This window comes from Rhinichthys klamathensis, unplaced genomic scaffold, assembly GCF_029890125.1.
Source record: "Rhinichthys klamathensis goyatoka isolate OS25496 unplaced genomic scaffold, OSU_Roscu_1.1 h1tg000501l_1, whole genome shotgun sequence".
Taxonomy (NCBI): Eukaryota; Metazoa; Chordata; class Actinopteri; order Cypriniformes; family Leuciscidae; genus Rhinichthys; species Rhinichthys klamathensis.
The window spans coordinates 1,307,073-1,323,021 of record NW_026606982.1 but is presented as its reverse complement, the minus strand read 5'-3'; the positions used below and the strand labels follow the sequence as shown (position 1 = coordinate 1,323,021).

General features: G+C 37.2%; 1 protein-coding gene across 1 annotated transcript; it reads right to left on the bottom strand.

Annotated features, from left to right (window-relative positions):
- Nucleotides 1-684: 684 nt before the first annotated feature.
- On the bottom strand, nucleotides 685-1,933 carry LOC130072669 (LRRN4 C-terminal-like protein). The gene has a single exon (XM_056237886.1). It carries the CDS (start codon nucleotides 1,910-1,912, stop codon nucleotides 1,211-1,213), a length of 702 nt encoding a protein of 233 aa, XP_056093861.1. The 5' UTR covers nucleotides 1,913-1,933; the 3' UTR covers nucleotides 685-1,210.
- Nucleotides 1,934-15,949: the final 14,016 nt, after the last annotated feature.

Below are 15,949 nucleotides of genomic sequence, written 5' to 3'. Positions count from 1 at the left end.
TATAAAAATAGTTTTTTTTGTCAACTTTCTTGCAATTAATGTAAAGTTGAGGTCTGACATACCTGTTACCAAATTATAAGATTGTGTAATTCTTTCAGGCTTATTGCTAAAAATTAAATCTATCTGAGTTTGTGTTGATTGAGTAACCCTAGTTGGGCCAATGATCATTTGTAAACCAGTAAACTTTCACCCGCTTATCGGAAACTGTCGTTGGACCGATTGGGGAGGCCTTACAATTGCAAGGAATGTATGTTAATAATATTTCATTATATTACACTAGATGCTTTACCAATGCCTGAATCTTTTTAGATGGCTCTTATGTACATATTTTACCCTGTCAGCCTCTGAAATCTAGGCTCAAGATTGCTGGTAAAGGGTTTGGGACTGCGTGTGTGTACTTATGCAGTCAACAGCCAACCAGTGTTGTCATCATGATGTCATTTTCCTGCAGCTTTAGAGTGAGAAGTCACATGCCATTTATGGCTCAAAATCGGTAGGCTATTGAAAAAGAAAATCTTTTAATTTATATGTAATAATATAATGATTTGAGCTGTTTAGATTTCAGTGTTGATTTTTGTATATGGTACACACATGATATAAGAATATGTTCAGTGTTTTGATTTATCTATGATTTTCTAGGGAACATATATTTGATTTAACCAGGAAATAAACTGCCCCAAAGAATTCAAAATACAAAAAATATTTTATTATTTTGTAAGATTAATATTTACACAGATTATTTTAGCAAAAACGTACACTTAAAAAAGTAACCTAAAATGTGCTGTTGATCTGACCCAGTCCTAAATTTAAATGAGAAATTGTAATTCTGCATTCAAAAAACAAACAAACAAAAAAACATGGAGAAAGAAGAAACAAACATACACAAGTTTAAAAGTGTGTTGGTGATTTGGGAATGGTCTTGAAAAGGTGCCCATGATTAGAGTCAACACAGTAGAGGTCTACAATTTGGGTCTGTCCAAAATCACATTGTCAGACACTGACGACCAAATGAGAAGAATGTGCTGAGTCATTCGTCCACCTTCTCTGCACCCCTCTTTCATTGAGTCATTAATACACTCCCTCTATCCAGCATGCTCACAGTGGGCTATCAGTCCAGTCATTCATTTACTCCCTTCATTCATACCAATATGAAGTGCATATTTAGGGCCACACACATACACACAAACAGATACACGCTCCTTTCTCTCTGTTACAGAACTCCCCCTGTCTCGTTTCGTGCAGTAGACTTCCGCAATGTTTTGTGTCTCCACAGCAGCAGAGCCAAAATCAGAAGAACTATGAGTCCCACCACACCTCCAATAATGCCCAGCTTCAGCGCAAGTCCAGAGTCTGAATGTTGGGGTTCAAATGTGGCACACGATTGTCCGTTCTCTGTGCTGACGCCGGCTAAATTCACCGCTTTTACACACACGAGCGCACCAGCTGCCACATCATGCAATACTGTTGCCCTTATCCTCTCCTGCACCTCTATCTCCCAATCGACAACTTTATCCTTGCCTTTCACCAAGACAATGTAGTGGGTGACAATGGAGGTCGGAGCACACCAGTGCACCACGACCCCTTTGTCATCCTGTTGAGTTAGATACGAGAGGTGCGGTGGACTCGGGGGATTGTCTTGAGGGCTCAACCCCGGGCAGAGGCATGGTGTGACTGCTGCAAGCTCCTTGCAGGTTTGCTGCTGCTCCACACACATGTCATAGTAGCATGGATGGAGTTCTGGGACTTCGGAGGTAGACGAGCTGGGAGGCTCAGCGGTAGATTCTTCGTAATCACTGTAATCATACATTTTTTCAGAGATGGGGGAACGGGGTCGAGTGGGATTCTGAGATGATGACAGGTCGAGAAAGTTGATGAGGAGAAGAAGGATGACAGGATGTAGACACACCAACATGATATCTGGTGGGGGGGGAAAAACACGAGTTACGAATGGAGCTTCAGATCAGAGGAGTCAACTAATTTCCTTGGGTGAATGATCATCAATCAATAGGCTTTATGCCAAGCGTCACGTGACCAAGCCGGAAAACAATCACATCGCTTCCGATTCAGGTCTTTTGTATGTGCTTCATGAATTTTTTTGCGGTTTTACTCAAGATAACTTAAAAGGAGCAAGCAAAAATGAGCATAACCAATGTCCCTCGCATGTGCAGATTGATATTTAAAAGTTTTTTCATTTTTCTTCTTCACACTAACGTTTAGATATTTAAATAGCATAAAACACCAATAACAAAGTGAACTTAGTAGGTTAGCTGATTACCTTAAAAATCCATAGATATCGTAGTTAGTTCTTACGGCCGTTAACACTTTCTCTAACAAGCGGATGCAATGAGACCCGTTTTCCGGTTTGGTCACGTGACGCTCAGCATAAAGCCTATTATCTTTAACTGATTTCATGAACAATTATTGACCTAAAGTGTGACCTTAAGAACTACAGTTCTTGAATGTTCAGTAATATATTTTCAGATTGCATCAGAATGTAATAAAAGTTTGTTACTGAACAAAATATAGCTCCAGATCAGTGGTCAACTCAAAGGATTCATGACTCATTCCTTGGGTGAATGTTTCAATCTTCTTTAACTGATTGCATTAATCAGTCTTGACTTAAGAGTTTAGAGTAAAATATCAGATTGTGTCAGATTTAATGTTAGAAGTTTTGTTGTTGAATAAAATATTACTTAATTTTAAAACTTTTAAAGATAGCCTATTAAAGATGGTTAAAGATTAAATAAAGAAACACTTCTGTGTTGTCATTCAGTTGTATTTCAAAATGATTAGTCAATTGCTAAATTCCCATCATATTGACATTTATGCGCTTGGCAGACACTTTAATCAAAAGTAACTTAAAATGCATTTAAGCTATACATTTTTTCAGATCATGCATCAAACCTGGCAGTCGAAAGCATAATTACTGAAATGCACCGGGAACGATTACTTTTGACTTGTAATTCCGATTATTTCCAAGACTGATCTTTTGACTATAGATTAGGCTACATCAAGTACATTTAGGAATCAAGCAGAAAGGTAACAACTCAATTCCTGAATTGAACAACCCCCCCCCCAGAAACTTGAAGTATAGTAAGAAAGAAGATTCACTACTAAACTGACTGAGGAATGAATACGAAGTAAACAACCAATGGTACTTCAGAACCTGCTTCATATTTCTCATGTGACATTTTACATCTCGAGTGCAGATTTTCTCAAGAAAACGGTTTACATTTAGCAGAGTGAATACAAACAATTCAGCCGTCCAGATCCCTCTCTATTGCAAAACAAACCAGTTAGCAAACTGTTGCACACACGTGCGTGAGTGTGTGTACCATGTAGTGTCATCTGCCCTTGGTTAAGATATCGATTAACATTCTTTTGCATGGGTAAACCTAACTAAACCAGACAGAGCTCATATAAAAACAACTCTGATGAGTTTTAGAGAGAAAAACACCAGACAGCCATGTGATAAAGGAATTCAGAGCTTCAAGGTATTTTGATAAGTAAAAGGCTTTTGTATTGAGCCTGTATGTTGATTGCTGTCTCTCAGTTACTTTTGTATCAAAACTGAAGTCACAAGGTTAACATATTGAAAAAAAAAGAGTTCAAACAAAGATATGAACATTACTTTCTTACCTATTTAATAAGGGAGCCAAAAAGTACTCTTACAATCTTAGAATTTCTGGTATCCTCTTTCCTTTGCTCTTAATCGCTTGCTACAGCAACTCTCTCACTCTCTCTCTCCCCTACAATCACCTCCTTTTTCTTTCAAACCCCATCCCCCTCTCTCCCTCATCGCTCCACCTTTTCTCAGTTATTAGGCCTACTGGCAGAGTGAATGTGTGTGGAATATGAGCACATACCTCTAATGAATCACAGCGATTACAGCTACATGTGCAGGTCAGAAACCTGACATGACACACACATGCACACACTCATTCAGATTCATGTTGAGCAACTGCTATACCTGAACTCATTGACATTCCATTAATAAAAAGAGATAATATTTCATACACAACTGTACTTCAAATTATGCTGAAACAGGTTCTTACTATCCTAGCAGCAGAAATCATGTTTTTATGGTAAACAACATTGAACACAGCTCAGTCGTACCCTCTCTGTGGCATGCTGGTATGATGGTGAACAAGAGGCTCTTTATTTCAGAGATTTGGAGACGGCTTGACAGCATGTGCTTCAAGCTTCAGTGGAATACTAATTTAAATGAAAATCTCAGTTTGTATTAACCAGAAATGTGGATTTGGTGTTCCACTAAAAAGATTTACTGCATCCTGGAGGCAGGTGGGTGTGTGTGTGTGTGTGTGTGTGTGTGTGTGTGTGTGTGTGTGTGTGTGTGTGTGTGTGTGTGTGTGTGTGTGTGTGTGCGCGCGCGCGCGTGTGTGTGTGTGTGTGTGCAGCTGCTCTGACCGTAGAGAAGGAAGTCTGTTTTTTTCATACTTAATGACAGTATAGAGTCAAAGTTCATGTCATTCATAAACTTACGCAGTCACACACTTCCGTACACACCCGCCTTAGAAACACTGTCATATGGCACTGCGGTCAAGGTTATTTCATCATAATATACTTTTTGTTTTGAGTCATAGTCTTAATTGTATAAAAGGTTCAGTAGACAGACTGACTTCAGACAGACAGTCCTAAAAACAGTAATGATTCACAGGTTCACCGTCAATAAGTTTAAAAATGTAATGTTACAGATGTTTGCAAACAACCAACTTTTGATTTTTTTTTTTCAATTGTTTGTTGTTGACACTGACGAAGGCAAAGAGCCGAAACGTTTGTCAACTTTATCTCCTGTCAATAATAAAACATTTTTAGAGTGCAGACCTTTTTTGCATTTTTGTTTGTTGTTGTTGAAATAACATCCACCTTAGATTTATGTTATTTTTTATATTCTTTTACTGGTAACACTTTGCAATAAAGTTCCATTTGTTAACAATATAAACTACATTAGTTAACATGAACTATCAATGAATAATATGTGTTACCCAGTTGATATTTATAATAACAAAAAAGAACATTTTGGATTTAAATTATATATTTAAAAAAATCAGGGTCTAGGTCGGGCAAGAGTACATTAATAAAATAAACAACTAAAAGGCATTTTAAAAGTAGCAAATATTAAGTTTCCAAAAACGTTTTAATATGACCTTCATATAACAAAAAGAAAAGGTTACATGTTAGTTAATATGCTAGTTTTAATTAGCTATTTTTTTAATTTGAAGAAACGCCCATATGCTGTGAGCGAGACAAAAGCATTTCTACAACATTTACATGTACATTCGACAATAAAGTGCTCTATTTAAGATTTAACAGAATATCAACAGATCATCTGCTGTCAGGATTATTTGCAGTTCCAGAGGAAGTGTGTTCAGAAACACCGGATAGATGATATACTGACACACAATCCCCACTGGAGTTTTGAGGTATTAAATGTGACATATCCATTTTTTATTCTTTTAGGGAGGATTTTCCTCTTTTTCAAGGGTCAAGCAAGAGTTAGGAAACTGAGAGATCTTTTCTGACATGACTCTTCTGATCACAGGATGCAAGCCTCTTACCAGTATGAAGTACATTTAAAAACATCTGATGGTGCAACAGTGTTTGGTTACAAGGCCTTCCTACTTACGTGCGGGAATCAGGAGGGCTCAAATTTCAACCTCAACGTGTAAAGGTGAAGCTCCCCCAGAACTGGAACATGTCCTTTTCTTCTCTGTACTCTCTGAAAAACGAGACAGGCTCACACATGCACAACAAGACACAGCCAACCAACTACATCATATCCTTTTCGGATCTCTAGCTGGCACACTGCACATTATGAAGCTCATATATACCAATATAAAATACAAAATGTCATTCCATTTTTGTACATGAAAGTGCTGTGAAATGCATTCACAGATCAGTCTTTATAAATACTTATACTACTATAAATATATGTTTTTAATAATGAACATGTGTTTTCCAGAGAGAATCAATCATATGGGAATATTTTTCTGTGGGAAAGCTGAACATATGGGCATCTAGGGACAAAGAGAGTGAACAACAGAGGGAGGAAAACATGTCAAAATACTCTAATACTTGTATTTGTTCATGCATAACTAAAAATATTATACACAAAAGTGCAAGTCTTTTTTTATTTTCAATATCAAGGACTGTTTTTTTTAATGCCTTAGTTATTGAATGACTCATGACTACATGAGTAAAATAATTGTTGCTTTTTGTGTGGTCTGTTCAAGCAGGCTACATGTCGACATGCATAACTCAATATTGCGCACACGTTTTTACCATCCCACTTCACTTCCTTCCCCCCTTTGTCATTCTCCTGTCTTTATATTTCTCTCCATTTTCTCTATATCCAATCTGTCACACAGATATGCTCCTCAACCTCTCTCTCTCTCTCTCTCTCTCTCTCTCTCTGTGTCTGTTTCTCTCCATCACATCTGGTGGTGATTAACTGGTGTGCTGAAAGCAGCTGCAGAAGGGAGCAGCTGCAAAGAAAAACAAGCACGCATGTCATGCATACATCAGACCTAGGGTGTGTTTAGTGGGAAAATGAAATAAGCATGAATGTCAGGGTGTAGCTGTTATGTGCATATGTGTGAGTGTGTGTTTTATCACAGTTTGTGTATTTGAGCTTTATTATGTCTGATTCGTCAAAATGGATGTGGCCAGCAGTTTCTGAATGACATGTTTAGTTTGGGTGTGTTTATTAAATGCACTGTTGTTTAACACTTTATGGTTTGTCTTGTTTGGTTTATAAAGTACATCCTGTCCCCATTACGCAGCAGTTAATAGTATTAAACTGGAACGGAGCTGTGTCATCAGGGGTCTGAAACGATTTAATTGCACATTCTGCCCACTACATTCTATTCTTCACTTCTACAGCATACTTTACTTCCTGTATAAAACACAGCAGTTGTGTTCCAAAAGTAAAAATCCCATTCATTTTCTTTTTAGGGCAATAATCCTTTAAAGACCCACTCCGATGAAAATAATGTTTTTCTAGGTGTTAACATGTTCTTGTGGCATTTTTCTGATGTTAGAGGACATATCTTGAGAAAAATAAGCTCAAAGTTGTATTTCTGAGTATTTCTACATTCAAATGGCTGTGAATCAGTAGCAGACGCTAAAATGCCGGCTAAAATAGACTGGAGTTGTGACGTAGTAACTCCACTGGGCGTCTCCACACGCGGCGTCTTGGAGTGAAATAATGATCGGTGATAACTTTGATTAACTTCGGATAATAATAATTAACGTGTATATAATACTGTTGCCCCACCGGTATTGGGGGTGTAAGCTAGCGGGAGAGACAGAGCTCTCAGCAACGGGCAGGGGGAGGGTCGTCTACATGCCAACGGCTCCGCCCACAACGCAGAGGCGAATTGCTAATGAGCTACTGCCGCTCTGCTGAAGTGAAGTCCCAGAAAACGGCACAGGTTTTGTGATTTTGGCTAAAAATGGCATAATCATAATTTAAAGACCACTGGGAATGTTTAAAAATAGCTCAAAATATGATCGGAGTGGGACTTTAAAGCCTATATGCTTTTGTTGAAGCCATCAGCAATAAATTGAAATATAGCATTATGTAGCATCATGTGCCCTCATAATCTTTGATCAAATCAACCTCTCCTTCCTCTTACAGCGACATCTCTTCTCTGATGACGTGTTTATTGGCATGAGGGCGGGACAACCTGCCACTCACATGAGATCACAGCAATAGCAAACCACAACGATCCAACCATCCAATCAATTCCCGATGGACAAATCAAGGCCCGCCCTACATTTTTTTCTTGTTCGAGAAGCTGTTTCAATTGGATTTATGTCACAATAGGGACGAAAAGTCAATAGCAACTTCAGTTTCAGGCGGACTTTAAAATCAGGAATCCTGGTGGAAAAACGTTATCCATGATTCTGCAAAGAAATCTTTACCATTCAGAGAATAGAGTGCATTAGTGCCTGCCCACTTTTCTAGTCGTGTTGGTTCCAGAAGATTTTTTTCCATTCATTTTCCCCATAGGTTTTGTTAAAAAGTCTTTGTTGAAGCGTTGTAAACCATGAACTAAGCCAATCAGCTGCAAGGTGAATAAAAAAATTACAAACTTTTATTTGTTAAACAAAATGTATACTTAACAGCTTTAGTGATGAAAAGAATTACAATCCCATTAATCCTTGCGAATGACAATTAAATTAAAAAACAATGGTGAAATATAAAACTATCATTTAAAGTTGTTGATTATATCTAAACTATCACCAAAAGAAATCGGTAGCTCCCACCCACTCCCATGAAGCACTGCGAATGACGTAATAGTCTCCCTACACTCTCAAAATATTTAATATATATATATATGTGCATAATTTGCAATAAATGTAAAATATATTGTTACTATATATATATATATATATATATATACACTGTATACATGTCACGGGTCGGTGACTGTAATGAACACAATGAAAACTGAATAAAAAACAGAACATACATGAGATTACACCCCCTTCCCGGAAGGCGAGTCCTCACGCCGTAATAAGTCCAACAAGGGAGGGAGGGTTGGCGCTCAGGAGGCGGACATGGGGCTGGAGAATGGGGTGGCAAGGTTGCACCAGATTACACGTCAGCAGCGTATTACGTCAGCACTGAACGCGGATTGACAACAGAACCGGTAGAGAATACAATGCTGAATAAAGTCGTAGTTTTTGTTATTTTTGGACCAAAATGTATTTTCGATGCTTCAAAACATTCTAACTAACCCACTGATGTCACATGGACTACTTTGATGATGTCTGTATTTCCTTTCTGGACAAGGACAGAATACCGTACATACATTTTCAATGGAGGGACAGAAAGCTCTCGGACTAAATCTAAAATATCTTAAACTGTGTTCCGAAGATGAACGGAGGTCTTACGGGCTTGGGACGACATGAGGGTGAGTCATTAATGACATAATTTTAATTTTTGGGTGAACTAACCCTTTAAGGCTTAATATTACTTTATTAATGTTGCAGTGTTCGTCTTGTTGCTAGGCTGATCGCTTTGTTTTGTAATGCCACTTCACGTCGGAGTCCTGATCACCCTGTTGGGGTTAATTTCGAGACAATGATTGACTAACTGTCTATACATTCCTATACATGGCCCAACCAAATTGGCCGGATATTTTGTTAATTACACTAGGCTACATATTTGTTTTAACTCAAATAGAGGATGTGGTTGTGTAACACACTGCATTGGTAGTTCAGTGAATTGAGCAATATAATTCCTGAAAGTTATCAGCATAGAAACTGTAATCTGATAAAATTGCAAGCATGTCCAGACTCTATTAAAGGGGCTGGCAGACAGTCTAGTTTCTACAGGTCATGGAGAGTGTGTCCATAAAGTTACTGCGATTTGCTGCTCTTAGTAGACATTTTGTACCTTTAAAATATCCTGCAAGTTTCATAGCTTAAAGGGATAGTTCACTCAAAAATGAAAATTAGCCCATGATTTACTCACCCTGAAGCCATCCTAGGTGTATATGACATTCTTCTTTTCAGACGAATACAATCGGAGTTATATTTAAAAAATGTCCTGGCTATTCCAAGCTTTATAATGGGAGTGAATGGGAACTAGAAGTCCATACAAGTGCATCATATCCATCATAAAGGTGTCCCAAATTTATCCGAGGGGTTAATAAAGGCCTTCTGAAGCAAAGCTGGTGTGTTGGTGTAAGAAAAATATCCATATTTGAAACTTTATCGACTAAAATAACTAGCTTCCGACAAACGGCCGTACGCATCGATTTACGCCAAAGAATTATGATAGAACTATCCCTTAAACGGCTGACTTTTTCCTATACTGGAAGTGAGAGCCGTGTCACGTCAAAAGCAAATAGAAATCATTATAATCACTGACGCTGTCAACTGGATACATTATACAGATACCTATTCAGTTTCTGACAAGAGTGAAATAACGTTCGCTTTTATGCGTCCAGTTTAAAGCTTGTTTGTGTCTCTCTACCAACCTCAGCCCAGCATCAGAAACAAGTGGATGGCTTATTTTAACGGTGTTCCAGATCGCGTCTGATGATTAAATGTTTGTTCGGAGCATTTTGTTTTCTAAAAGAGGCACAGTGCATGGAGAGTTTGCAAAGAAACTTTTGTTAAATGATGAAGCAGCCAACTGTATAGGATCTGACAGCAGCTGCATCAAAACCGTAAGTAAATGATTGTATAATGCTTTGTCTGTAAATGGCAGTTCTATATGGATAATGTTTTCAAAACACTCACGTGCAATAACGAGTGGGCGTTGATATGCCGTTACAATTGTGTTATACTCCATTATCATAACAGTGGCTGTTTACAGGCAAAAATCTGTCTGAATTATTTCAAACAGAGGGTAAATTGAAAATAAATGTTTTTCCACATATACATTGTTTTTTTATATGTAAAAAACTTAATTAACAGTATGAACCTCCAGGAACATATCAAAATAATAAATAAAAAAATCCATGTCTTGACCCCTTTAATGCAAATATATAATATATATATATAGAAACAAAGGTTCACAGCACAATTGTCTGTGGAGGAACACATATTACATTGTCAACAAGGAGTCTCAGGAGTCTTTTCTGACCAAATTATAGTCAAATGCAGAGATAGTGAGTGAAAGGAAACCACTGAAGATTATACAGAATACTAGATAAGACAACCCAACTCTATGCATTCTAACAGCTGCTGTTTGACTGAAACAGGTTTCCTTACACCACTAAACACAGCAGAAATGATCTAATGTTCTTATCAATGCACTGAGTCTTAAGGGAATATGGGCCAGGAGAGGCTAATTATAAAAAATAGACAAGCGCAGTGGTTTGACTGGAGTGATAATCAAGAGTTATTTCAGTCTGTTAGCGAATGCAAACATGTGCTGGCACACACACAGCTCACAGAACTAGTTCAGTCAACCTGAATCGGATCACTTTATTCACAGACAGAGTAAGAAAAAAATAGACCTGAAGGAAGAGACAATGTATACAATGTTATAGTTATATAGCAATTATGGGGAGTTCCTTTTAAGCAGGCCGGCACAAAATAATTTGAACAGTCAGCACATATGTTTCAGGGGTTTAAACCCCTAGATGTCTGTGAAGGTACCGTTGACGGGAAACAGCTCCCCTTCACCAGAACACATGCTAGTTTGCTGCTGGATGCATGTCAAATAATGCTTACTAATTAAGACTTTAAGTTTTGGAAAGAATTCACTTACTGTGTGGTCTCTTGCTTTAGATTGGGAACTCGTGTCATTATGCGGTGTGGGCATTAATTTTAACACGCCAATTTTAATGCCAAGACAGTTTCCAGGGTTGCTTTCTTGTGCCTCCTGCTGTCCTTCTGACTACCAACATGTAGTTCCATGTTTGGTCACCAGATGGCATTTAGACATTAGGCGAGGAAGTTGGTTAATATTATGCTCTCTGCTTAATTAGATATTAGCACTGCTAATTATCATCATCCCACTTGCAAACACATCAAAGACTGATACCCAGGGAAAGACAGGACTTCTGGGAAAATAGGACTAAACTAAATGCACACATCTAATGCCAGATTTCTCAAGCATTTACCATCTGGAAAAAAACTAAATGGATACAACTTAATTATCAAATAATAATTTAAATAATAATATTTTTTATAGTGCCTTTCCAAAGCCTAAGGACGTTTTACAGGTTTATAGGTTAGGGGAGGTATATATAGAGTAGCCTATAGTATATGGAGTGTGTAGCTTTTCATGTCAACAAACAGGATGACAATGTCGAGATTCATCAGGCTCGGCCAGTTTACACCTGGTCATTTCAGGCGTTTTTTACTGATCGGACAGCTATCTGATTTGTTAAAACAGTTCCAGTCCCACATAAATGTGTCTCCGCAAAGCGTGTATAAATCATAGACTGTAAAAAAAGGTATAAATCCGATGGATGGTTGGAATTTAGGCTAAAGGAGTTGACGTCAGCGAAAGCAACATAGGCCTATATGAGCTGCATTTTATTTATCATCAGCTAATTTAAAGACCAAAGATCGCAATAGGAGAGAGAGCGGCATTAGCACTGGTAAGATCATTTAGTCTCACTACTTTTAATGAAGATGATTGTGTTTTGAGCGTCTGTGAAGAGTAGCGGTGGAAAGTAACGAATTACATTTACTCGCGTTACTGTAATTGAGTAGTTTTTTTGTGTAGGCTACTTCTACTTTAAGTAGTTTTTAAAATATTTTACTCAAGTATGTTTTGTTTGAAGTATTGTAATTCGCTATCCGTTACTGAGTAAAAAAATAATACAAAAAAAATAAATACTTTGGGTGAAAACATAGCGCTCCGGAAACTACAGCATTGATTGATTGAAGGGCAGGAGAACAGACGCGCTAAAATCACAAAAAAATATGGAGAAGGTGACGGACAAGAGACGCCAGTGATGCAGACCCAGCTGAAAGCGAAATGCTGTCGAATTCTTCACACGCACACACATGTGAAGCCCTGGCCAGAATGGGAATACTTTGGATATAGAAACAAATGGAATTTACAGTAGCCTATAATGCAGATGTCACGTAAAACACTGTATAGATGAATAAATCGAAAGTAAAGCTGTACAATAAATCAAATCGCGACATGATCTGTGAATATTAAAGCACAACAGACTGCTATGTAAATAGCTTGTTCTGCGTGTCTCGGTGTGAATGAGCTGTGCTGTTTTGTCTACATACTCAAGTATGAGACGCGCTCATGGTGTTTTCAGCATCTCACAAACAATACGAGTAGGCTACATGAATACATGAACATTTCCAGAGCTGCTCTGAGAGAACGCCTAATGAGCATTTTCATAATTTTACACCTCGGACATCGTGTGTATTTGAATGACAAAAATGTTGTATTGCGAGTCTGATAATAATTGTACGTATGCTTCACTCCAAACTATTAATCCTTTTGTAAAACGGTGATCAGTAGTAGCCTACGAAGTTGGCGAGGGACTGTGCTGAACAATCTTATAGTTATTTTGTCCTCTTTTCCGGTTCTGTGTGTTTATTAGGAAGGATGTAGAACTTCAATTCATAATTTGTTTGTTTATTGGCGGTACAGAAAACACAGCAACTCTTCGGCATGATTGTCGCGTGTATTTCAATTAGCGCCAAGGCAATGTTTTCTCCCACGGGCTAAATTCACATCACGTGACGGGGCGTTCCCGGGGGCGTTCCCAGTCTGTATGTATGGTTTAATTGCCAAAAACTAAAAGGATAAAACGTTTGCTAAACTTTTATTTGATTACCAACTTTTTTGATAATATATTTGTATTAAATCATAAAAAGAAAAAAAATTCTGAATAAAAAACATTTCATAGAACTCAATTATTTTTAAACATTTATTAAGTTAGACTATTAATGATAAAAATAAGTTCATAATCGATTATTGAAATTAGTTGATTAGATATGTTTTATTGAACAAATGTTTCATTAACTGTCATTTTAACTGATGATAATAATAACCATAATTTAATAATACAGTTTATATAAACCGTGATATTTTCTGAGACGGTTATCATACTGTGAAACTCTCATACCGTTACAAGTTACAACCCTACACGGGAGAGTTCCCCACCCCCGCTGTTAAACAAGTAACTCAGCAACTTTTACTCTGAGTAAATTTTAAATGAGCTACTTTTTACTTTTTTTAGACCAGTACTTTTACTTGTACTTAAGTAAAATTTTATTGAAGTAATAGTAGACTAATATTTTAGTAGCCACTCTTTCCACCTCTGGTGAGATACACAGCAATTCATCTGCGGCAATGCGTGTTGCGTTAGCGCCGTCATATCTGGCTATAACACGCTCTCACACGTTAATTATTTAACATCTTGGGAGAATTGTTTTTGTAAAACTAATTTACATATGTGGTTTCAACAACCAGATGCATTTACACTTGTCCAGTTTCGTCTCAGACCGTATGAGCAGCACCCTTACGTTAAAAACGGAAGCCGCTTGACATATGAGTGATTCTATAATTGCAGGAACATTTGGTGTCCAAAGTCGTCATTTTTTTCAAATGGTTATATTTTTAATTATTTTAATAATTTGTTACTCGTTGTCATTGTTTACAAGATGTTACAGAACATAACAATATAAGATTTTCTGTAAAGTGTCTTATATAGCTGAAAATCATGATTTCTTGTCCGAATTAGTCAGTGTATTTTTTTCCCAACATGTTGTGTAATCAAAATATTTTATTTTACTTTCTTTTGGTAATGTTTCATTTATTTTTATTTATAAAAGCCCTAAATAGTCATTTCCCTAATTCTACAACATTAAATTGTTTAAAAAATTGTATCTTCAAAAATTGTATGTACATGAATCTTGCATCAATTCTATTACCGTACTAGCCTATACTTAGCCTTTAAATTGGTGGAATTATCTCCCCTAAGAGGTATGTGTGCTCTCTCTGAGAAAATATTTTATCTAAAAAGTTCTTACACCAAGAGTTATTTTGTAAAACGTCAAAATTGTTACACCAATATCAAAAGCAAAACAGAATTTATCTCTGATCACACAGTGGGTTGTTTAAAAGTCTTTTAATCATCATTTCATTGGTGCCATGTGCTCTTAGCATTTATGCTAGCAAGTGGAGTTTTTGGCTAAAAAGTTTAAAATGGTCAATTCTGTTACCATCAAACTCTGTTACCAAGGTAGAGTAGCAATGTTGACAGTATGTAACAGAATTGGCAGTAACAGAGTTGACAAACAAGAAATCTGTTTTTTCATCAAAAAAGAAAGAAAAAAAAGGAAGTAACTTAATTATTAAAATTGAATACGTTTTCAATGAGATACTGGAAAGAATTTCTGTTCGTTTTTTCCTTACCTTTTTGAATTGGAAAATGTGTCTCCAATTATAGAATCACTCATATATTTATATTGGGCAATGAAAGTGAACAGTGAAATTCAAATGAGTCAAGATGGAGTCAGCTAAACCATATGTATGAAATCTTTGTCATGGGCCAGAGTCAATATAATAAATCTAACTATGTGACCTTGATGAGAGTGCACACTTACTGTACTGTATGCAGGATGTCCCAGGGCAGGCCTTCTCATTACAGCACAGCAGAGAGGGAGGGAAGCAACTAGAAAATTAACAACAGCAATATGAAGCAGTCAGTTTACCAGCAGGTTATGAATGTATAAAATAAAAAGTAGTCAGATCAAAAAATATAGGCCTTCCCTACAAATGTCCTAAAACCTCAAGATGAGATTACAATTTAGAGTGATCTGTTATCTGTTATATAAATGTCAATGTAGACATGCATTTTCTGTAAAGCTGCTTTGAAACTATATGTATTGTGAAAAGCGCTATACTAATAAATGTAAATTGAATTTACTCTTTCAGGTTTTCCCAAAATTCTGCCTTTCTCTCTCAACTCATTCTCCACTAAATTTGTGAAATGCATTTGCAAGAGAAAAGAGACAAAGCAGCTTCTTTTTTTGATCCTTTCCTTTATGTATGGTAGTCATGGTAACGCAAGACAGAATTGAAAGATTGTGAACGAAAGTCAGTGAGAGTTCATTGATGCTCTCTTGTCAATGGACACATGCATCGGCACAGTGTGTGATATATCACACACACTGTGCAATTTACAAGTTGTTGTTTGGTAGTAATTGTTTTTCTCCTTCAGTAAGAATAACTGATCATATTCTAATCCTAATCTGTCATCTATCAATCTGGCTAGTCCTCTGAATTAAATTGTTTATCAGATGGCTGGAATGCCCTTGTCACAAACAATACCTCGCCTCATGCCCAGTTTCAAATCATTTTGTCAGGGACAGGATGGCTGCCAGCTCAGCTAGGTCAGGGCGGTTTGAGCAGCCGGCACCATGACAACAGCCCCCCTCAGCCAATCAGAGATGGAAACAGAGCTGCCCCAGATCCAGA